Source organism: Candoia aspera, chromosome 2 (genome assembly GCF_035149785.1).
Source record: "Candoia aspera isolate rCanAsp1 chromosome 2, rCanAsp1.hap2, whole genome shotgun sequence".
Classification (NCBI taxonomy): domain Eukaryota; kingdom Metazoa; phylum Chordata; class Lepidosauria; order Squamata; family Boidae; genus Candoia; species Candoia aspera.
The window spans coordinates 208406757-208431552 of record NC_086154.1 but is presented as its reverse complement, the minus strand read 5'-3'; the positions used below and the strand labels follow the sequence as shown (position 1 = coordinate 208431552).

At 36.9% G+C, this 24796-nt stretch overlaps 1 protein-coding gene across 1 annotated transcript in view; it reads left to right on the top strand.

Annotated features, from left to right (window-relative positions):
* The window catches only part of ADAMTS19 (ADAM metallopeptidase with thrombospondin type 1 motif 19), a 129373-nt gene that overhangs the window by 80989 nt on the left and 23588 nt on the right, over positions 1-24796 (top strand). Inside the window, exons 11-16 of the mRNA XM_063295261.1 lie at positions 4130-4231; positions 6394-6524; positions 7669-7841; positions 11626-11753; positions 12892-13012; positions 17099-17179. Coding sequence (XP_063151331.1) covers positions 4130-4231; positions 6394-6524; positions 7669-7841; positions 11626-11753; positions 12892-13012; positions 17099-17179 — 736 coding nt within the window. The remainder of the gene's footprint in view (positions 1-4129; positions 4232-6393; positions 6525-7668; positions 7842-11625; positions 11754-12891; positions 13013-17098; positions 17180-24796) is intronic.

The following is a 24796-nucleotide window of genomic DNA, read 5'->3' as shown; positions in this document are numbered from 1 at the left end:
GACGGGAAGGTCATGACAGAGAGGTCAGACTAAATGCGATCCCTGGGGAAGGTAATGGCAACCCACCTCAGTATTCTTGCCGTGAAAACTAAATGGATCAGTACAACCAGAGATATGTCGGTATACCATCGGAAGATGAGACCCCCAGGTCGGAAGATGGTCAAAATGCTACTGGGGAGGAACAGAGGATGAGCTCAACTAGCCCCAGACGTGATGACGCAGCTAGCTCAAAGCCGGAAGGACGGCTAGCGGCCGACGGTGCTGGTGGTGAACGGCGAATCCGATGTTCTAAGGATCAACACACCATCGGAACCTGGAATGTAAGATCTATGAGCCAGGGCAAATTGGATGTGGTTATTGGTGAGATGTCAAGATTAAAGATAGACATTCTGGGCATCAGTGAACTGAAATGGACTGGAATGGGCCACTTCACATCAAATGACCACCAGATCTACTACTGCGGACAAGAGGACCACAGAAGAAATGGAGTAGCCTTCATAATTAATAGTAAAGTGGCTAAAGCAGTGCTTGGATACAACCCAAAAAACGACAGAATGATCTCAATTCGAATTCAGGGCAAGCCATCGAACATCACAGTGATCCAAATATACGCCCCAACCACAAATGCTGAAGAAGCTGAAGTAGAGCAGTTCTATGAGGATCTGCAGCACCTACTGGACAACACGCCTAAAAGAGATGTTATTTTCATCACAGGAGACTGGAATGCTAAGGTGGGCAGTCAAATGACACCTCGAATTACAGGTAAGCATGGCCTGGGAGAACAAAACGAAGCAGGACACAGGCTGATAGAATTTTGCCAAGACAATTCACTCTGCATAACAAACACTCTCTTCCAACAACCTAAGAGACGGCTTTATACATGGACTTCACCAGATGGACAACACCGAAATCAGATTGATTACATCCTTTGCAGCCAAAGGTGGCGGACATCTGTACAGTCGGTAAAAACAAGGCCTGGAGCTGACTGTAGTTCAGATCACGAACTTCTTCTTGCACAATTTAGGATCAGACTCAAGAGATTAGGGAAGACCCACAGATCAGCTAGATATGAGCTCACTAATATTCCTAAGGAATATGCAGTGGAGGTGAAGAATAGATTTAAGGGACTGGACTTAGTAGATAGGGTCCCGGAAGAACTCTGGACAGAAGTTGGCAGCATTGTTCAGGAGGCGGCAACAAAATACATCCCAAAGAAAGAGAAAACCAAGAAGGCAAAATGGCTGTCTGCTGAGACACTAGAAGTAGCCCAAGAAAGAAGGAAAGCAAAAGGCAACAGTGATAGGGGGAGATATGCCCAATTAAATGCAAAATTCCAGAGGTTAGCAAGAAGAGATAAGGAATTATTTTTAAACAAGCAATGCGTGGAAGTGGAAGAAGACAATAGAATAGGAAGGACAAGAGACCTCTTCCAGAAAATTAGAAACATTGGAGGTAAATTCCAGGCAAAAATGGGTATGATCAAAAACAAAGATGGCAAGGACCTAACAGAAGAAGAAGAGATCAAGAAAAGGTGGCAAGAATATACAGAAAACCTGTATAGGAAGGATAACAATATCGGGGATAGCTTTGACGGTGTGGTCGGTGAGCTAGAGCCAGACATCCTGAAGAGTGAGGTTGAGTGGGCCTTAAGAAGCATTGCTAATAACAAGGCAACAGGAGACGACGGCATCCCAGCTGAACTGTTCAAAATCTTGCAAGATGATGCTGTCAAGGTAATGCATGCTATATGCCAGCAAATTTGGAAAACACAAGAATGGCCATCAGACTGGAAAAAATCAACTTATATCCCCATACCAAAAAAGGGAAACACTAAAGAATGTTCAAACTATCGAACAGTGGCACTCATTTCACATGCCAGTAAGGTAATGCTCAAGATCCTGCAAGGTAGACTTCAGCAGTTCATGGAGCGAGAATTGCCAGATGTACAAGCTGGGTTTAGAAAAGGCAGAGGAACTAGAGACCAAATTGCCAATATCCGCTGGATAATGGAAAAAGCCAGGGAGTTTCAGAAAAACATCTATTTCTGTTTTATTGACTATTCTAAAGCCTTTGACTGTGTGGACCATAACAAATTGTGGCAAGTTCTTAGTGGTATGGGGATACCAAGTCATCTTGTATGCCTCCTGAAGAATCTGTATAACGACCAAGTAGCAACAGTAAGAACAGACCACGGAACAACAGACTGGTTTAAGATTGGGAAAGGAGTACGGCAGGGCTGTATACTCTCACCCTACCTATTCAACTTGTATGCAGAACACATCATGCGACAAGCTGGCCTTGAGGAATCCAAGGCTGGAGTTAAAATCTCTGGAAGAAACATTAACAATCTCAGATATGCAGATGATACCACCTTGATGGCTGAAAGTGAAGAGGAACTGAGGAGCCTTATGATGAAGGTGAAAGAAGAAAGTGCAAAAGCTGGTTTGCAGCTAAACCTCAAAAAAACCAAGATTATGGCAACCAGCTTGATTGATAACTGGCAAATAGAGGGAGAAAATGTAGAAGCAGTGAAAGACTTTGTATTCCTAGGTGCAAAGATTACTGCAGATGCTGACTGCAGTCAGGAAATCAGAAGACGCTTAATCCTTGGAAGAAGAGCAATGACAAATCTTGATAAAATAGTTAAGAGCAGAGACATCACACTGACAACAAAGGTCCGCATAGTTAAAGCAATGGTGTTCCCTGTAGTAACATATGGCTGCGAGAGCTGGACCATAAGGAAGGCTGAGCGAAGGAAGATCGATGGTTTTGAACTGTGGTGTTGGAGGAAAATTCTGAGAGTGCCTTGGACTGCAAGAAGATCAAACCAGTCCATCCTCCAGGAAATAAAGCCAGACTGCTCACTTGAGGGAATGATATTAAAGGCAAAACTGAAATACTTTGGCCACATAATGAGAAGACAGGACACCCTGGAGAAGATGCTGATGGTAGGGAGAGTGGAAGGCAAAAGGAAGAGGGGCCGACCAAGGGCAAGATGGATGGATGATATTCTAGAGGTGACGGACTCATCCCTGGGGGAGCTGGGGGTGTTGACGACCGACAGGAAGCTCTGGCGTGGGCTGGTCCATGAAGTCATGAAGAGTCGGAAGCGACTAAACGAATAAACAACAAAGTTGGCTTCATTGATGTTTAAACTTTCACATTGTTATATTACATGCTAATTTTCCCTTACATCAATTTATAATACAGATGAGAAATATGAAATAGCTTGAATTCACATCAGTTATGATTATTGAACTGATTTAATGTCAACTCTTCTCTGAAGTTAGAATATGTATATCTGAATTCATTTTGTGAATTTTAGCAGACCAGTTTGACCTAGTGGTTAAGGTGCTGTACTAGGAGTGGGGAAACCAGAACTCTAGTCCTGTCTTAGGCATGAAAAACAGCTGGGTGACTTTGGGCTAGTCATTTTCTCTCAGCTCTAGGATGAAGGCAATGGCCAACCACTTCCAAAAATGCTGCCTAAGTAACTGCATGGACTTGTCCATGTAGTTGCCAGGAATCGAGTCAGATATGAAGCGGGAAAAAAAGGCAGCTTTACTTCTAGCGAACCTGCATCAAAACTATATGAAGAATAAAATAGGACCACTGTCATTCTAGTCCTTTATTATTCTTTATGTTTAGTGTTTCTGTTTAATGATTTATTCTCACATGTTTATGTTTGTGTGTGTATGTTCACTTTTGAAGTTATACATTAAAAATACCCCTTCAGGTATTTCCAGACAAGCTGATTATTTTCCTGGGAATGTACAGACAGAAATAGTTTTCAGGAGATACATTACAGTGCCTTAAATTACATAAAGCTAAAACTTTATACCAGTTAATTAATTGCCTCTATTACTCCACAAAGGAATTAAAGATTGAAGGAAAAATAGTAGCAGGAAAGGCAATCCCAATCTCATATTTATGTAAGCTAAACAAACAAATCTTTTTTCATTTTGCGGTCAGATATACAGTATTTCTGTTTTGACATCATAAAAGTGATTATATTCTATAGCAGAAGCAGAATTCATTCACAGCTTCTTAAAATAGCATATTTCTTGTAGAAGTTATGAAGAACATTTATGTACAAGTTTCTACATTTTCATTGTTTATTTCTTTCCAGCATGTTATTTGTGCTGGGTTATGGTGTAAAGTAGAAGGTGAAAAAGAATGTAAAACTAAGTTGGATCCACCGATGGATGGAACAGATTGTGACACTGGAAAGGTGCGTTATAACACCTTTTTTTTAATAAAGTAGAATTTGTTTATTGCTTGTTTATATGTGATCTTAAATCTGTATTTCATTACACTGCTTATTTTTTGTTTAAAATGTGATGATTCTAATGCACCAACTAATTGATTTAAATATTGTACCCCCATTAATATACAAAGGTTCAGGATTCTTTGGGATTTTTCCTCAGCAGTTGCTTGTTTCTTATTAGAGAGAGCTATCATTTATGTGAAGGGACATAGTCTTTATAGAAAATGCATGCTAGAATTTCAAAGTCATGCACTATAAGAAATGAATTACCCTATTTCTAGTAGTTTTTTTTTCTTTCTCATGATTAACTTCAAGTGTTATTGCATACTTATTAGGCAGAACAATTTCAAATAATTTAGAATAACTGTACTAATTTAAAGTCAAATTGGCACTTCATTTTCAATTCCAGTGTGAATTCAGTAGTAGAAGTTGAGACCCTGATTTGCAGAAGGAAAAAGCAACTGAGTAAAATAAATAAGTCATTTCATTAAATGAAATCCACAACTGTTTAAATCAATGGGAGTGTAGCTGTTAGTCTCATATGGTCAACCAACAGGAGGAAAACCTTATTTCTGGATTACTGTAACTAATTCATAGCATTCTAGGCCCAAAGTCTCACCTAGGCTATTAGGTTTCTGTCTAATGGATTTTGCACTTCTGTGGATTTTAACATAAAGCAGTTTAAAAATTTACAATAATTAGTGATTCTCAAGTGCATGTGAAGTATATCAAAGCAACAATTTATCCTTGTGAAATTAGTGACCTGGCTTATTCAATGAAGCAAAATAACATAAAAAACCCTTTAACAAGGAATATTCTTCTTTTTGAGGAACCTACACATGCTTTTTGATCATGTACTGTCATAAAATATTGGGGATAAAGGTGTAGGGTAGGAAATCCAGAAACAGTTTCACTGAAAATAAAAGGGCAGGCTGGCATATAACTCAAATTTGAAATAATTGCCAGTAAATTTCCTATTTTATCTTTATGCTTTTTTTTTTTTTGCTAGAGTAACTGAGATTGTTAAACCTCCATAAAAGGAAGACTAAGAACACGGTAACTGAGATAGCTAAAAGTAACCCTTTAATCAGTGTAATTCTATTTCATAAGTTCCATGGGCAATATGGTTGCTGCCAAAATCCTCAGTTTTATAGCAGAGGCTTCAAGTGATTATCATAAGATATCAAAGCAGGCAGAAAGCTTTCAGGATTTTCTTCTTCATAAGCCAAAATAATTCCCTGCCTTTCGTGTGGACATCATTTGTTGTTCTATTTGAGAAATTACAAAATGCTGAACCAGCTTTTTTTTATGTGATAGAGCCAATTCATGATGAACTGTGGTTTTTGTGTGTCTCCCCCAAATAGTTTTGATTAGAGTTAAGTTGTCCTATGCAATGTATTATGTGGGTCACAGACTCAAATTTTCATAGGCAAGCTAGATTATATGAAAATGATGTAATGAGTATTGGCTCCTGTATGTACCTTCTTCCAAAATATTAGAGTTTTAAATATAGCACTTTCAAGACTTGATTTAGAATGGAGGTATATGGAAATGAAGCCACATTTCCAAAATCTAAATCTGCAGTTTAAGGCATTTTGTGTCCTATTGATACAACAGGTAAAAAGACAAAATGTGGACCAACATTGTATAATCTGTTTAGGTGTGTTCAAGGTATAATCTGTTTAGATGTGCTTAAGAGTGAAGAACCAACAAAGTAGCAAACATGTGTCTTTTTCATTCTAATTTCACCCCTAAGTAGAGAAGCTAGAATATAAAAGCTGGTATTTCTCTGTTATGCACATGTTGAATCTAATTAGAAATAGTTATCCCCTTGATTTTGCACTTTTCAAGGAAATTGGTTTGAATAGATAGGGCAATAGTGAATTTATCTGAAGGGAAGACTTGTTTTTCCCTCCAGCAAATAATTTGGCTTTAAAAAAGAGTTATCTTAAATTTACCACGAATGCATTAATGGAGGCAGAAGTATACTTTCATCCCTCTCTGATTTTCCATTGTGTCAGATATTATAGTACATTCAGTGTTGGCTTCCTTTTGGGTTTATTAAATGGTAAATTAATTCCTGTGTACTTCACATATTTTAAACTAAAAGCTGACTTTTGTAATAGTGGTGTAAAGTTGGAGAATGTACAAGTAAAACATCTTTCGTTGGACACATGGAAGCAGAATGGAGTACATGGAGCACTTGCAGCAGAACGTGTAACACTGGAATCAGCAGTCGACAGCGCAGGTGTGCTAGGTAAGCAACACTTACTTGTGTTCTGCTTGTAATATTTTTATTTATTAGATTTATATTACTGCCCCTCTCCCCCAATGGGGGACTCTGGGTGGTATTATTTATTAACTTTCATATTCAAAATTAGTTATGGAGATATGCACTATGTTTGATAAAACCCAACAGCACAGATGTTAACGAAATACAAATAAAATCTTGATTGTACCTATCTGTCTAGTACTTCTCAATATATAGAGGATATTGCACGACTAGGTTCATGGTATTACATAAAATTGTACATTACCAGTAAACACAAGATCTTAAGAGCTGAGATAGGCACCCTTAAATATATTTCTACATATACAATTCACTTCTAAGAACCAACAAAATAGTACCATTAAGTATGCATTATGGTTATGTTTGTAATATGTCTATTTTTTTGCAGTCTGGTGTGGAAAATAATATTTAATCCTTACAAAAGTAAAAACTAGATTTTTTTTTAAAGAAAGGAAAACTAAGTAAGTAGTATTTGGCACTTATTTCTGGTTTTTAAATAAATGGTAGAGTTAGGATCTTTATAGAGATCATTATTCAACTGTGTGCATATTGGAGTATGGGGAAGAATTCACATACAACAAGGATAATCTATTCCAGTCTTTCCCACTTTGTTATTCTTCAAATATGTTAGGGTGCACCTTTTAGAATTACCTGATCATGGTGGCCTTAGTCTTTCAGGAGAGCATCAGATTGGAAAAGGCTAAGGAGGGGAGAGTGAAATAATTGTCATGGTTTTGCCTAATTCTAGTTTGGTACAATAATATCCATGCAACAATTTTTGGAACACTTGCTATTTGTTTATTACAATAGGTTCCAAATATTAGATTCTCTTTACCCTTTGAAGGCAGGTTGTAATCATTGAGGTAATTATTGTTATTTTAACTGTCTGTAAGGAGTGTAGTGCTTATATATTGGACTAGGATCATGCATCTTAATGTGTGATTTTGAGTTGAGGCTGTTGTAGGGATAAAATGAGGGGATGTGAAACCACATACTCTCCTTAAGCTCACATATATAAATGTGTTGACACTAAGAACAATGTAAATCATGCAAGCCCTGTGAACACAACTGAGTACCCCAAGCAAATAATTTTAATTTTTGTCTTCCCTAGTCCAGTTCATGAAGGAGCAGAATGCCATGGATCAAGAATACAATATAAAATATGTGAGAATCCCTCTTGTATTCCTGGACTGCCTGCATTCAGGGATTGGCAGTGTCAGGTCTTCAGCGTCAGGCTAGCATATCAGAAACATGTACACCAATGGCAGGCTGTTATAGATGAAGGTAAGAATAAACCCTAATCTTATAATTAATAGCCATGAATTTATACAATGGATCACTGGGGATAATTAACATAATTTCTAAAAAAAAACCCTATCAAAAGTATACGTGTGAGCACGCACACACACACACACACACCTACATATTGTGATGAACACCTACCCAAGTTTCCAACCAGACTCACACAAGAAGCTTATGGATATCTGATTTATTACTGGATAGTATGCAAGTTCAAGAGCAAAGCTGAGAATGGCAAAAGCACAGGTCTTTCAAACAATTAAAGCTTAGACAGTTCCAATCCCTCCCCCCAGAGTCAGTAAGAGTCCACTCCCCGCAGCCTGCAGGTGTTCCTAACAGTTCCTGCCGGTCTTCGGGAAAGTGTTCTTGAACAGGCGAGATAACCCAAATAGACATTCCAAAGTCTCTACGTCAGTGCCTGGTACAAAAGAACAAGAGCAGCGCCCTCCCGAACAGTAACACGTGTCAGCACCAGCATGGCATGGGAACTGGTTACGATGTTCACAGGAACATTGGAACAGGAACCATGACACATATATGTATTAAAATGGACTTAACAGTTCATTGTAACTAATAATGCAATATTAGTTCAATACAGTATAGTAACGGGACCCATATCAGTGAAGTTGAATAATCCATTGGAAACAATTATAAAGCAATACAATTATAACACCTTATAGTATATTACTTAAGACATACTTTTGTTTTTTAAAGGAAAATGGAGAATGGTTTCTTGCATTTAAATAAATAACATATCTTGCAGTAGATATTGGCAGACAAAATAAATACTAAAAGCTAGTATGTATTTTAATTAATCATGGAACATTTCTTTAAAATCTAGTATCACCTATGCTAGGTCTTAACCTATGCTCTATTTCCCCACTAAGTATCCACCAAGTTGGCAAAGTTAAAGAGGATTGTGGACAGTGCCCAGATTTCTCCCCCCTCCAGATGTTTTGTTAATTGTGTATGCAATAAATAAATAATAAAAATGTGCTTCTTCTGAGAAAAGGGCGTTTGAATTGAGAGAACAATACAAATATTGTCTTATTGCAAGATGGTTGCTGCTGATATGATGCATTTAAGTCAGGATAGGAACATTGTATCAGGGGGGTTTTAAATACTATTTTTACCAACAAATACTGAAAGCTTCATAACCTCATGCTTTCCAGATACATTAGAAATTCAGTCATTCTAGCCAGCGTAGCTGTGGCAGTTGTGGGTCCTGCATTTTATAGTTCCAGTAAATCTGGAAGGCACCAGATTGGGAAGGGGAATCTGGAAGAGAAGGGGTTCAGAAAATATATTTCACCTAAATTCCTATTGGAATGTGCCCAGCCTATCATCTTATTTTCTTCATGCAAAACTTCATTTTTCAGTTAGTATAGTAGTTACAGATGACTCAGTTCATGATTGAAACAACCTATAAGCTTGAAATAAATAAACAAAATAATGAGAATATAGTAATGGCAGGTGTTGCATTTCTTTATTTTGTACATTTCACTTAAAACAATTATTTTTCTTTAATTGCTATTATGAATCATGTTAAACACAATATACTATTGTACACAAAAATGAACCCCAAATTTTGGAAATTTGCAACAAAAACAATGAAGTTGTTTTAAAACTAATCACGATATGCTAATATTGGTTTTGTACATTTGATCAAATAAATGTAGTGACAACAGCTTGTATCAGAATACATGTTTTAGCATTTAGAATACCACAAAACTGTTCAATTTGAAATACAAAATACAAACAATTCACAAGGTCAGAATTGTATGACTGTACTCCCAAAAGTTGCTCACTAAAAATGCAGATTTAGTCCTAAAATGTCTCAAATAGTAAAATAATAGCATTTCATTCTGATATTCATTTCATTTCATTCTGATATTACCTTGCTTCTTTCAAATGCAATCAGAACTATGCTATTAACTATAATGAGATTGAAGTCACTCTTTGCAGTTTAATAAGAAGCTGAGTAAGGGGATGCGGTGGCGCTGCAGGTTAAATCGCTGAGCTGCCGATCGGAAGGTTGGCGGTTCGAAACCGCGCGGCGGGGTGAGCTCCCGTTGCTCGTCCCAGCTCCTGCTCACCTAGCAGTTCGAAAACATGCAAATGTGAGTAGATCAATAGGTACCGCTTCGGCGGGAAGGTAACGGCGTTCCGAGTCATCATGCTGGCCACATGACCCAGAAGTGTCTATGACAACGCCGGCTCCAAGGCTTAGAAACGGAGATGAGCACCGCCCCCTAGAGTCGGACACGACTGGACTTTATGTCAAGGGAAACCTTTACCTTTACCTTTAAGAAGCTGAGTACAAATAAATATGCATTTTCCATGGCTGCAGTTATGGGAAAATGTCAAGATATTTGTCATATTGTCTCTATTTTCAAATAACATTTTAAGTTAAAGCCAATAATTTTCCTGCGTCTGCTTTGTTACTTCAGTGAGGAGACAAACAAATAGAGATGGATTTAATCCTGTTTTTTTTTTTGAGCCTCATTTTTTGTTGTTGTGAAAGAGGAGGGGAAATTGCACAGGAGTGCTATATTTGCATTACATTAAATGTAGAATAGTTCCGTCACTGGATTTTCATCATTTGTAAAGATCCATTTTTAATGGACCCTGTCATAAGACTTGCATGTTACTATTATTGGAGTGTTCTTGAACTTCACTGAAAATGGCTGGATGTTTTCTTGTTTAACTCTTGCATGAAATAAAAGATTTATCTTTTATGAAATTAAAAAAACAACAATTAGCCTTGCACACTCTTTTCCTTTACTTGTTGATTGAATATGATATAATTATGCAGGTTGGTTATTCCAATACAGTTATTTATAAAAGTTAATACTAATTTTTTATCATAGAAAATAACACCTTCAAGATAAACCAAAGAAATTTGAGATACTTTTTTTTAAAATATACCCACTTATAAGACGCATGCTGTTGGCATACTAGACATCCAGCAACTTTACTCCAGAGCTATAATTTGCACCATAGTTTGCAGGAGATTTAAAAAATGAAAAGCAGACAGAAAAATGGTAGGGAGAGACATATGTTGACACTTCAAAAAGAGATACAGTTCCTACTTTTACTTTCTCAAAATGTCAGTGTTCTTAAGAAAAAATACTTCTTTCCTGACATTCCTCTGGACATGGATTACAGAATTCAATTGAAATGGTGGACGTGGCTGATGACTACCATAAATGATATTGGTTATTAAGACAAGCCAGTGTTTGTTTATCTCTCCAGTTAGGGAATTCCTGATTTGTTCTCAGATAGGAAGTTTCTTTCACTTTTGCTCTCTGTGCAAAGTACTTTCCTTCTGTATATTTTAACCCATTTGGTTGTATGTCAGAAAAACAAGGAATATATTGATGATTGGTGCATGTCCTCCATTAGATGTCTTGCTGTAAAGGAAAGATTTCCTAGTGCTCAACATTATAATGGTGGGGACTTTGTAGGTTTGAATCTCTCTCTCTCTCTCTCTCTCAAGCCATATCTAGATTGAATTCCCTTTTGATTTGTCTGAAATTTGATTGATTCAGTGATTGATTAGGAGCCATCAATTCATTATCAACACTTAGTGACCACACAGATAGATTTTCTCCAGACGATCTTTAAAGTTTTCCGATAGTGCACTATTGGAATTTAAGAGACTCATTAAGTCTCCTAAAATATATGTATTATAACCAGTATTGGATTATTTCACTTGTTTAAAACTATTTTCAAGCTGACATTTTTTAAAATTTATTTATTCATATAGAAAAACCTTGTGCATTATTTTGTTCTCCAAATGGAAAAGATCAGGCAATCTTGGTAACAGAGAAAGTAATGGATGGAACTTCCTGTGGCCCTCAGGAACTAGATATATGTGCAAATGGAAAATGTCAGGTAAGTTTCCAAAACTAACTTTTACTGTTTAATTATTGTGAAGATTTTTTCATTAATTCTTTTAGATTATGGATGTCACTTTTAAACTTATATTAACCTGTAATTTAAATTTATTGCAGTGTGGAAGAAATTAGTAAGAATGCTATATTTTTGTATGTATGAAGTAGGAATTCTGAAGGACAGCTTCTTGAAACTGAACTTTTAAAGAAAAAATGATAACATTTCTGATATAGAAGAATATATTTTTGTTCCATTTATTGTCCAGATACACAAAAAATTAGTGCTAAGTAAGTTACCATGTTTGATTGTTAGATAATATATTTGTATGATATGTATGGTTTAATTTGATGTGGCACTATCCTTTAGCTTGGGGTGGACAGTATGCTATCTGGGCATTGCATGTAGCCCCCAAACCTGATTTGCACTTCCATAAGACTCCAGATTGTTTTGCTCATTTTGGGGATGTGCTTTTGGGGGGGAATATGATTCCCACCCCCAAAAGCACACACATACAAGTTAAGGGTGTAAATGGGAAGACAGTTCTGGGAAGTAGACTCTTTGAGTTCCAAACTTATCTTTCCTACCAAAAAGCTAAAAAAAAAAGGTTAAGATCAAGTTGCTGAAATTCAGCCTTTTTGCTGCCAATTTCACACTATTTGGGGGAGGGGCTGGGCTTCCTTAAGGATGGAAGTGAGGGTGTTTGCCTTCCAGGGACTGATCTCTACCAGATTTATCCTTAAACCTCCACAAAACTGAAAAGGAGCTGAAAAATTGCTCCAACCCTTCCTGTGGCATTATGGGTAAATCTGCAGTTGGCCAGGAAAGTAAGCTGTGGCCCTGCCTTTTGGAAGGTGTTCACCCTTCTGTAGCTAGACTCAGGTTAAAATTGTCCATAAAGATTGTACTGTCAAAGATTGTACTTCCCCCAACTATAGGAAGAAGGGAGGCCAAAAATGGCTTCTTAGCTCCAAATATGACCAGTCAACAAAGCATTTTATTCTCCCATAGTCATTATCTGTTGGTGACTTCCCTGCAATAAGTAATTAATGTAATATTAAATTGTTTCACTAAAAAGTACATTAAAAGGCAGAATAATATGTTTTGTAAGAATGGTATAATTCTTCCTTTTTTACTTCAGAAATTTGGTTGTGATGGCATATTGGGTTCTTTGGCATGGGAAGATCACTGTGGTGTCTGCAATGGAGATGGAAAATCATGTAGAGTTGTTAAAGGAGATTTTAATCATACTCGAGGAGCAGGTAAACATCGTTTTAAATTTATTGATTAAAATCTGTGAAATTTGCAAATGCGATGAGTACTTTGCAGGTGATAAATTGTCTAATAGTGTCCTATTTTTATGTTGTATAAATTAAAGCACAACATTTATGATAAGAAGGGATTCTTAGGAAAAGCATTTTAGCTTAGTTTTACCCAGTCTCAACCTTATTGCTGAGATGGAGATTAGGAACAGATGGGAATAAGTATTAGGGGTTGGACTAGAAGACCTCAAAGGTCCCTTCCAACCCTATAATTGTATGATTTTCTATGATTTTGTAAATCCAGCTCCATACTTTTGGATTATCTGGGTTTATTTAGTGTACCTAAACATAAATATTTTCCTGGATTAGCATTTTATCAACACTAGAATTTTAAATGAAGGACAGAAAGATGTTCATTAGCCCAAAGAAAATTATTTCATTTTTTTACATTTAATATGAAATTGATTTTTAATGAAATGCTTGGGAAACAATAAAGTTATACAAATTGTGCTGTATGTTATTTTGTAGAAAAAATGGTTTTTAATGCTAAATTCCCCAAATAAACATAAACATATAGAAAATAAACATAAACTTATACAACTGCAGCATTGCAATGCAACATTAAAGAATCAATACAACTTCACAGTTGATAAGCACAGAAATAAAAAAAGGAAGAAAGGGCCCAGAAATGATGCTATGAACAGAATGACTCCTCAAACTTTAATCATATTGCTTAAAAGTCTTCTTCCTTGCTCCTTTGCCCAAAAAAGGCTAATTCAAATGTGAAAAAGTGACACATAATGTTAGTTGCAGATAAGAGTTCTCCTTCCATTGTTCTGTAATAATTCTTGAGGGGAGGTGTGCTCACTTGTCAAACAAATACAAAAAATACGTTATCACAGTGATTTACATCAGTTGCATAATTAAGTAATTACACAAATGATATAAATGACAGCAGATGTTGTAAAATTAAGGTAAAATAAATTTAATTGTACCATCTAGACTACTTTGGATCCAACAGACTTGTCAGGAGACTGAAAGTTCTAGTGCCACCTTAGGCATGAAAGCCAGCTGGGTGACTTTGGGCCCATCACTCACTGTCAGCCCAACTCACCTCACAGGGTTGTTGTTGTGGGGAAAATAGGAGGAGGAAGGAGTATTAGATATGTTCCCTGCCCTGAGTTATTATTTTATTATTTATTAAAAATAATAAAGGTGGAATAAAAATTCTAAAAAAAATGGAATTGAGGTTTCACTTTAATTAGAAGCAGAGAATGTTATAAATAAATTAACACATCAAATCAAATACTGTTTCCCATTGAAAATTAGATATAAGTTTTCATTCTTTGGGTGTTGCTGGGTCCTATAAAGGTGATTGTATATAGGACAGAGAATCCAAAAAAAATGTGAGTCTGATGATTGAAGTTTCATAGCTTGAGTCTGTGCTTAAAATTGGTGGAAAAAACGTATATGCAGCTTCTCACCACCCGCAGAATTAATTTGCATCTTAATTGTAAAATGTATGCCACGATATCACAATGCAAACTCTACTGCTTACATGTGTGGATTCAACATCACAATGCAGATTTTAAAAATGTGCTTACATAGCAACATTGTAAGGTTTGTGTCATCATTTTCCCCTCTGGACCCCCATGCAAGTTGCCTACCAATAGTCTAAAGTTGAACAGATTGAATATTGAAATTATATTCACAGTTTAAATATTGTAACAAAGATAATGGTAAAAAGAAATATTACTTAATGAACAAGTATGCAAGGTTCCTGTTGTTCATTTGTCAATCATGTAATTCTACAGGCAGCTATTTAACCTTCTCAGAAATCCCATCGACATGCACCACCTTTTCTAGCAAACTTATTTACTTCTACAAAAAGAATTATGCTTTAAAATCCAGGTTCTTTTTGGTATAAGTGAACTACTTATGAAACTGTCCCTTGTTTTTGATTTTCAGAAATAGTTTGGTGAGCAGAGCCATTTACATATCAATCAATGAAATAAATTTAAAGGACTATAAAGCACGGATTATAGTCTATTCCTAGGTACAGATATAAATCCTGTTCGTTTCTTCAAGAATTATGCATGTGAAGCTTTGTGGAGTTTCCAATCACAGTGCTTATCTGTGGTCTTAATGATTAAGTAGTATTTGTTTTTATTGAATCTGTATTGCTGCTGTGGTTGTTCTCTAAAGAAGTGTTTGAATGAATGGCTTGCTTTGTTATGTTCAGTTAACTGCAGAACACTGTATTTGCAGATAGTACACATTCCTGTATATTTATTTTGGATATAGCTATTCATAATTTGCCAAGTCATTTCTGATGAGTTGGGAAGGAAACCTAGAAGTCCCATTTCCTTACCTCCTGCCCACAGTGGAGCAATGTAAACATGTTCAATTTACTTCTGATTCTTTTTTATTAATCCAGGAATGTTGATCTGATTCAGCAGATTACACACACACACACACACACACACACACACACTTTCTAATATTAAATTCAATAGGTATTATGCTTTCCTGTTGACATGATGGAATATTTGGCCTGACCCTATATGGAATCAGCCCAAATAAAGATTGCAAAATTTGTGAATGAAATCAGTGAGAATGTTAGTAGTGAATCCTTTGGATATTAACCATTCACAGTTGCAGAATAGTCATTTAAATGGAATGCAAGATAATGTTTGGAATGTAAAAATAAATTCCGTATTTCTAAACTGTGCAGTTTAGAAAGTACTCAAGCAAAAATAATGATAAAAATAAGAAATGTAAAAAAAGAAGTGCAGTAAATTATCAATATATAGCCACTTCAGTGTCAGTAGATGAGAAACAGTGATGCTATGTTGTTGCTGCTTGGTTGTTTTGTAGTGCCTTTTTGCAGATTGCTGAAAGAGAATTTGATAACTACTGATCTTTCCAAAAGCACTTAAGAGAGTTAAGTAAATTAAGTTATTTCGGGTTTAAAACAACCAATTAAAATAGTGTTTCACACAGACTCTAAATCATGAATATCTGCAGAGGAAGTTAAAATCTGCAAGGTTTTTGTACAAATGGGCAGGGCTTTGTTCATAACACTACAGCCATCATCTTGCAGATTTTGAACATTGCCCCCCTACCCAGCCTGCGCACACTGCTGCTCATAATTAATGTGTGTATAGGGGGATAATAAGAATATATACAGGGCTGTGTTAAAACAGCAGGTTTTTTTCTAAGTTCCAACATTTATGAAATTATTTAGAGATGGCTGGCAGTCAAATTCTAGTATTGCTGACTCCCTGCCTAGCAGCTTTTGCTGATTGGTATTGCTGAATGATCCAGAGTGAAGAATGGCTTAACAAAGCATTAGCACAAGAGATGGGTTGACCTGCTCAGCTGCCCACCACCATTAATTTAGGAATACTAGTTAGTTGGTAATAGCATATATGAAATCTTTGATATCCCAATTTTTTTAATACTTCAAATGGACTCTTACATGTCAGGCAAAGACCAGAAGACTTTTATGCTCGGCCCAACTTGGCCATCTTTTTGATCATAAGCAGGATGGTTGGAAACTAAAATCATCTTGGTTGGTAAAATAGTTGGTCCATAGAACCCACTCCAAGCAGTTGACAGATCAGCTGTCTTAGCAATTCATTACTTATTTATCTAGCTCAGAGATAAAAATAAAATTTCTGCCTTGATGAGGAAGGACATAGACTCATGGCAATCTTTTTAGAAAATAGATAGCTTAATTGAATAAAGAATAGTATAGGTTCACGGATATTTTTCATAAAAGATTAAAAGTTTTCCTCCCTTTTATTCTCCACAGGACCTATCAAAGAACAGGTTTGTAATCAACTCAGAGTTGTTTAAGTGAGATACAGTAATACTTGATAATTTTGTGTCGAGGCGGGGGGAGCAATAATTTAATTCACAAAGCCAAAAGCCTAGATTCCAGAAACTTGGCTTGAAGAAAATTGTATGCTAAGAGCAAATATGAGTTTAAACATTTTTGAACAGATGGAACCAACTTGAATGTAAACATTATTCTAATTTAAATAAAGAGATAACTAAATAAATGTCTGTATATGTATTCAGGTTATGTGGAGGCCTTGGTGATACCTGCAGGAGCAAGAAGAATCAAAGTTGTGGAAGAAAAACCAGCTCACAGCTACTTGGGTAAGTTGTGATCAAATCCAACTGTGTGACTGTCAGGACTGAGGATCTGCCTAATCTGGGTGGCTCATGGAACCAAAGCAATTATCTTCTTCCTTCTTCAAGTAGCATAACGGGAGCATTCTAAGAAAAAATCAAAAATTAAAAACCCAATAAGGTTGTTATCGATCAGGTTAAAACTGACCATCTGGAATGTTAGCAATGTATTAATATAACCTAATGTTTTATATAGCTGCTGTATCTGTGTTTCATACAACTTTACTGTTTCTATCAAATTTTGCTCAGGGCCACAGCAGTGCAGTAGAATTAGTTAATAGAATATGGATTCTTTTGAACCCTATGCAGCTTGCTCTTGACTTAATCCACTATCATAATGATTTAATAATAGGGTATAATGTATATATAATTGCATTTTTATCTTACAGGTAGTCCTTGACCTATGACCATTCATTCAGCGACTGTTTGTAGTTATGATGGTGCTGAACAAATGGTGGTTATGACCGCTTCTTGGAGTTCTGGCCATCCCAGCATCCCAGCGGTCACGTGATTATGATCTGGGCGTATGGCAACTGGTTCACACTTATAACTGGTTGCAGCTCCCTGCAATCATGTGATCACCATTTGCAACCTTCCCTGCCAGCTTCCCCAGAAAGTCAATGGGGAAGCCAGCAGGGGAGGTTGCAATTCGCTGGGGTAAGTCTCCCCCACCCGCACACCCTCCTCCAGCCCTTCTGCACTTGAGCCATGCCAACCACTCACACACAGTCCCCGACCCACATGTGCCTCCTGTGCACCCAACCCATGACACATCCTCATGCACCCTCCCTGACCTGCACCGCAGCTCTTACAAACCACCTTTCACCCTTGCACACTGTCCCTCAACCAGGGCTGTGCCTCTCATGAATCCTCTCACACCCTTGTACCCCCTCCCTGACCTTGCCTCATACTCTCACATGCCTTCCCCAACACCCCCCCCCCACACACACACCCTCCCTCCCTCCCCCACCTGGCAGCAGCTACTTGCCTGCCTGCCGGCCTGGGACTTGCAACTTCCTGCTGGCTTCTCCACTGACTTTGGTTGTGGGAAGCTAGTGGGAATTTGCTGCACCTATTGACTGTGGGATTCATTTAATGACAGCAAGCAGGACTGCAGGGATTGCCATTGCTAAGTGATGCAGTCGCGCTTTATGACTGTATTGCTTAGTGATGGATATTCCGGTCCCAATTGCCATCATAAGTCAAGGACTACCTAAATATTTTTTTAAAATAGAATATTCACACAGAATAGTATCCTCAGCAAATGATAGGTGGTGATGGAAACATCTTTAGGTAAAGGTAAGGGTTTCCCTTGACGTAAAGTCCAGTCGTGTCCGACTCTAGGGGGCGGTGCTCATCTCCGTTTCAAAGCCTTGGAGCCGGCGTTGTCCATAGGACACTTCCGGGTCATGTGGCCAGCATGACTCACGGAACGCCGTTACCTTCCCGCCGAAGCGGTACCAATTAATCTACTCACATTTGCATGTTTTCGAACTGCTTGGTGTGCAGGAGCTGGGACGAGCAACGGGAGCTCACCCCGCCGCGCGGTTTCGAACCACCGACCTTCCGATCGACAGCTCAGCGGTTTAACCCGCAGCGCCACCGCGTCCCTTGGAAACATCTTTATAATCACTTTTATCACTTACATGGATTGATCTTTAATTTTCAGTCATAACTGGTATTTTTGCATAGATCAAAAAAATTCAATGTTACACAGATTTGAAACTACTTGGGATGCCTTTCATCTGTGGGAGCGGGGTTGTACCTGCTCAAGAAGATTAAGATGGTGGCCATAACGGTGTGTTCTGCCAAGTGTCCAAGCAGTGATCAGGTGCTCAGGCAATTGGTTCTTTCTAGATCCAGAGATAATAAGCACACCAGTGGATAAAGAAACTTTAAGCTTTATTATAGACTTAAGCAAACAGAGTTAAACAGAATCATGGTTTAGGCAGATTATACAAATACATATAAAAAGCATAGCATAAAAAGAAATCATACATACCAGACAAGGTGACACCCTGTCTCCCATATGCTGCCAGGAGCACTTCAATAAGGACAGCGGAGATACCCCTGGGTGGCTCAATGTACACAGCACCTAGCGCTCAGGTCTGTGCACAGACTCCCAAAATTCAGAACAATTCCAGGAGTTTTTATCAAAATCTGGCCCTCCAACCTCGTGACCATGTTTCCATGGCTACAGGCTATGACACCTGACCTTGACTGGCCATTTCTCAGGCCAGAAACACCTGTCTACAAGAGCCTGGGAAGTTTTACAAAGTTACAAAAACAGTGGGTGGGGGGTTCTCGCATCTCTCCCCTCCTACTTCATACTCTCTGAAGGGCCGCTGGAGGAATGGGATTATTCTTATAAAAACGATCTTGTAGTTTTCCCTTATCTCTCCTCCCACTCCAAACAAAGATATGTTCCGGAGGGCTGTTGGAGGAGTGGACTTAGCAACTTTCAGTCTTGTAGTTTTACCCCCCTCCATGCCAAACAGAAATAAAAACAAGCCAATTAAACATTAGCATAACTCATAATAAACTCTAATCTTGTTTGTGTGAGGGAGAAAATCAACATATGTCAACTAACTCCTCAAAATAACAATGGTCTTCCTCATTGCCACTACACGGTGTGATTGGGCTTCCACCCATATTTTAAATGTGCACATATGATGCACAAAAATGGGCAGGGCTTTGATCACACCATTGTGACCTCCATCTTGACTTTTTTGACCACACCCTGCAGATACCCCTGTTACTGTGATTCTGCTGGAAGAATGGAAGTAACAGCATTTTTGTTTACACCCTTTTGTCCTGTGAGCCCCTCTGCACCCTAGATTGTTCAAAATGGATCCTTCACAAATAAAATGCTACTGGCATTAAGGCCACTGAGGAAGAAAAAGAATAAATGTAGATCAACTTCCCATTTCTGCTGGTGTGTGTGTTCTGAGTCAAATTCTATTCAGTGTATGCTACCACTGTGTAGAGTTTTCTTTGAGTGGAAAAAACAAGTTATTAAATAAATGTGAAAAATTATGTGGTGTAAATCTAGATTTAATCACGCTTAGAATATATTGATCAGTATCTGTGAAACTTAGTTTAATTCTTATATATTAATTAAAATCTTGATTTATATTCTCAAACTTGCAGAGAGTCTGCATGCTGATGGTTGTGGGAAAAAAGTATGGCTGAAAATTAGTATCGACAAGGAAGTTTAGAAGATTTGCCCTTGTTTGTATTTATTTATCTTAGGTACCTAAACTATTTTCCCAGTTTTTCTTTTTGTTGACTTGCATTCTATCAGAATTTAAGAACAAATGAACAACTGTTTGGATTCTAGGAAAAAATCAGTAGAAAAAATTAACAGCAGATGAGAATATTATTTTTGTTATTACAAATATATATATGTGATTGCAAATTATAAAATTCCTGATGATTGCAGTAATTTTAATCATCTGCTCTTCCTGTTATTCTTGGGTGGGCAACTTTTTTGTGACAAATGGCCTTATTTGTAAAACTATATTATAGGGATTTGCAGTAGGTAATATTGTCATGAGGTGGTATTATTGGCAGGATTAGTAGTTTGGGATATTTCCATTTTTTTCCTTATTCTTTCAGTTGAAGCTGGAGTTCTGTTATTTGAAAGCCTAGCATACATTGTTTTTCCTTACAAATTCTGAAGAAAATTAAGTCACCAATATTCAGTGAGTGCCACTAAGGGGTTGAACAAAAGAAGTTCAAGAGTTGCATGAAACTGGTAGATAGTCTATTCTTGCTGTAGTTTACCTTTTATTTGTTCTGATTAATACATAATTAATATGTTTATTAATAGTGCATTAATTGACAAGTTCCATCTTTACATTTCTATTTATTCTGTCTAAGAACACTTGTCAGTATAACAAACAAAGCAATATTTAAGGAGTTTTAAAAAACAATATAGCAGAAAATCTAAGAGTGATTGTTTTATTTTCCAAAATATATTTAAATTGGCTGCCATTCTGTAACTTTTCAAGTTAGACTTCTATATTTTGGGAGGCTAAATATTAGACCTGATATTAGTTTGCCCCTTGAAATACTTAAAAATAGGTTAAACAAGGGTATAACTTTCAAAGCCAGCACTTTATGTCTCCTAAGTAGCATTAACATATTGGTTTTACAATTTATATGAAACTATTTATCTTAGATTGTTATTAATTGATCAGAATGATGAGGCAGAAAGGAACTGTTGTTAAATAATTTTGGTACATAAAATATGTGTCAAAAATCATGTTTCAAGAAAAATTCTTCTAGAAATTCCCAAACTGCAGATATTAGTATGATTCTTTTCTCCCTCCCTTCCTGTTGCACTATTGTTTAGGTCTGCCACAAATTGCTATTTCTACTTTTAAAAAAATAGTCATGAGGTTAAGCAGCCTCCATTAATGAGCTGTCAGTAGGGGTGGGAGAAGTCTCCCCATCCTTCACCTGCAGAGAATACAACTGAATTAGCAGCAGCTCCTGCTGTCCTACCTAGTGCTGAAGGAGGAAAAATGAATACAGATAGTTCTCGCTTAGCGACTAGCTTGTTTAGCGATTGTTTACAGTTACAACAATGATGAAACAGTAACTTTAAGACCAATCCTCACATGTATGGCCTTTGCAGGTCTGTAAAATTAAGTAAGCTGAAGTAAGATCATAAGCACAGGTGTGGTTTCATTTAGTGACTGCTTCGCTTAAAGACCAAGTTGTTGGACCCAATTGTGGTTGCTAAATGAGGACTACCTGTAGTGTCTGTCTTGAGTGACATTTCATACCATTGCGCTCTTCTCTTCCCTTCTTTTTCCTGCTCTTCAAAATCAGATAAGGCAGCAGGAGCCAGAACTGGAAGCATGTTTAATCTTGTGCGTAGTTTTTGCTCTCAGTTACCAAGAGCTGTTCAAAAGATTGGGGAGATTAGCCTTTTTCATTGAAATGTCAACAACTTTATCCCTAGACAAGTGAGTTATGACTAACATGTTGCCACACTATCAGATCTCTGTTTTTAATCGATTTATTCTATAATATGATAAGGTTTTTGTAGTCATTTCATTGGAATTTTCTTGTGGCTGTTCTAACTGTAACCTATTTTGAATGCAGTTTCTAAAAAGTAAAAGCAGAGAGTATATTGGTCAACAATTAATTTCAGTTATTTTTTAAGAATTAGCTGATTTGGGGTTTTGACAACTGTTAGCAGTTAGTTTGGCTATTTTGGAATGATTGATTCAAAAGTTACAAAATTCACAGAACTTTTCATGACTAAAGGTCTGTAAATAGTTTTTGTAAAACACAGAAACAAAGAAGTCTCTGTGGGACTTGCTGTCTCTTATAATTTACTATAGGATCAACTAAATACTGAAAGAGGAAAACTGGCAAAGTCTAAGTTTCCAGTTTAGTTCTAAGCACTCACACAAAAGATAAAATTGACAGCAAGTGAAAGCTCATTTTGGAAAATATCCAGAAGTATGACTTCCAGTGTTTGTCAGGCTCAACTGATACTGCTTTGCCTTGTGGAAATATTTAAAAGAATTTAAGTTTGCCAGAGCAGTAGACTGAAAAGTGAAAGGTGATACAGAACAGTTACATTACGTATTAGTCCCAATGTTGCAACGTGTGGAAGGCTATAGGTGCTGAGTACTCTTGAAGTTGATGGGAATTACCTCTGAATATAAATGCAGAGAATCAACTTGCAAATCTAAAAACTGGAATCATATAATCCTGCTAAGTAATTAGCAATATTATCAAAGGAAGGCACATGCAAGATCCGCTTTGAAAAAGAATGAATGAGTGGATGTATCCAAAAGCCTAATTATATAGCCCTATCCTTAATATATATTTCTCTCCCCCCACCCTCATGCTCAATGATTTGGGAGTCAATTACAGAGTAAGAACAGAATACCAGTCTGGGTGTGTTTTGGAGTCTGTTAGCGTTCAAACATGTTATTTTCCCCCAATTTTTGTATAAACCACCAATAAATATTGCATAGGTAAAGGTAAAGGTTTCCCTTGACATTAAGTCCAGTCGTGTCCGACTCTAGGGGGGCGTTTCAAAGCCGAAGAGCCGGCGTTTGTCCGCAGACACTTCCGTGGTCATGTGGCTGGCATGACCAAATGGAACGCCGTTACCTGCCCGCCGAAGCGGTACCTATTAATCTGCGCACATTGGCATGTTTTCGAACTGCTAGGTTGGCAGGAGCTGGGACTAGCAACGGGAGCTCACCCCGTCACGCGGATTCGAACCGTGGATTTGAACCGATATATTGCATATATCACTATAAATGTCTTAAATAAAAATGAATAAAATGTATCTATTCCTTGGCATGTCAAGGCTGGTTATAGTGACACATGCTTATTTTACCTTTTTATTGATGGTCTGCCTTGAAACCCTTGGCTTAGAATATAATCAGAGTTTGGGAACTATATCACAAGGAAGAAGTTCCCATGTCTCCAAAAGGCCCTCTTCGTACAAATTTTAAATGTTCTATATATAGATGAAACTTTATTTTAACCCTACAGTATAGTGCCTTGAAAAGTGTGTGTGTGTGTGTGTGTATGCTTATCTCGAGTGAAGCAAAATTCACAACAAGGTGTACCAGGTAAAAAGCATTACTGCTGGATTGGGTGACACAAGATCAGTTTTTTTTTTTTTAACTTTCCACAGAATGTTTAATTATGTTTTTTTTTTCAGAATAAATTTTATCAGATTTAAAGAGAAAAATACTACAAAAAACAAAAAAACTACAAAGAAGAAAAGAAAAAAAACTAAGTGCAAAAACACAAAAGAGAATTTTTAACAATTTTACAAAAAGATGTGGCTTCCAACTTTAAACAGCAAGGATATACAAAAATTTCAACTATCAATCTCTTATTCTATATTAAACCCAAAATATCACATTATTTCTATAAATCATTCTACTTTAACACTTAATAAAAATCACTAAGTACAGTTACTCCTCCCCCTTATATTAAAATAAAGAACAGAAAAATTCATATAAACCTTAACCCTCTTTCCCCCCTCCAAAAAATAAAACATATTTAATTAATCCATTCCTACCACTATTCTATACATTTCTGCCTACTATTATACGAATCAAATTAAAAAGCTTAAGTTGTCTACTATTATACCTAATACTACAGGAATTTTAATAATAATAACCAGATACAGTAAACATTCTTTAACCCTAATACAACAGTTTTAGTAATTATGATCTTGATAACCCCATAAAAAAACCAACTCAAGACAGTAAATCCAAATATTTTAAGGCAAATAGCATCAGTCAAATCCTTAAAGCAGACCAAATAAAAAATTTTCAACCCTTATCCCACTTCATAATAAACCAGAACAGTTACATATCCCCACAGTATGCACAAAGCTTTCCTTTTAAAAAAATCAACCAGCCCAACTGCCCTCCCTCAAAGATTCCAGGTTCTTTTCATGGGATTCCACCAGGGGATCAATTTTACATATGGTTTGCAGATCACTCTCTCCCTTGGTTTTCTCCAAGTCCTTTATCCAACCTTCATCCAACATCTCAATAATAATTCCAATCTCAGTCTTAAAAAAAAAGT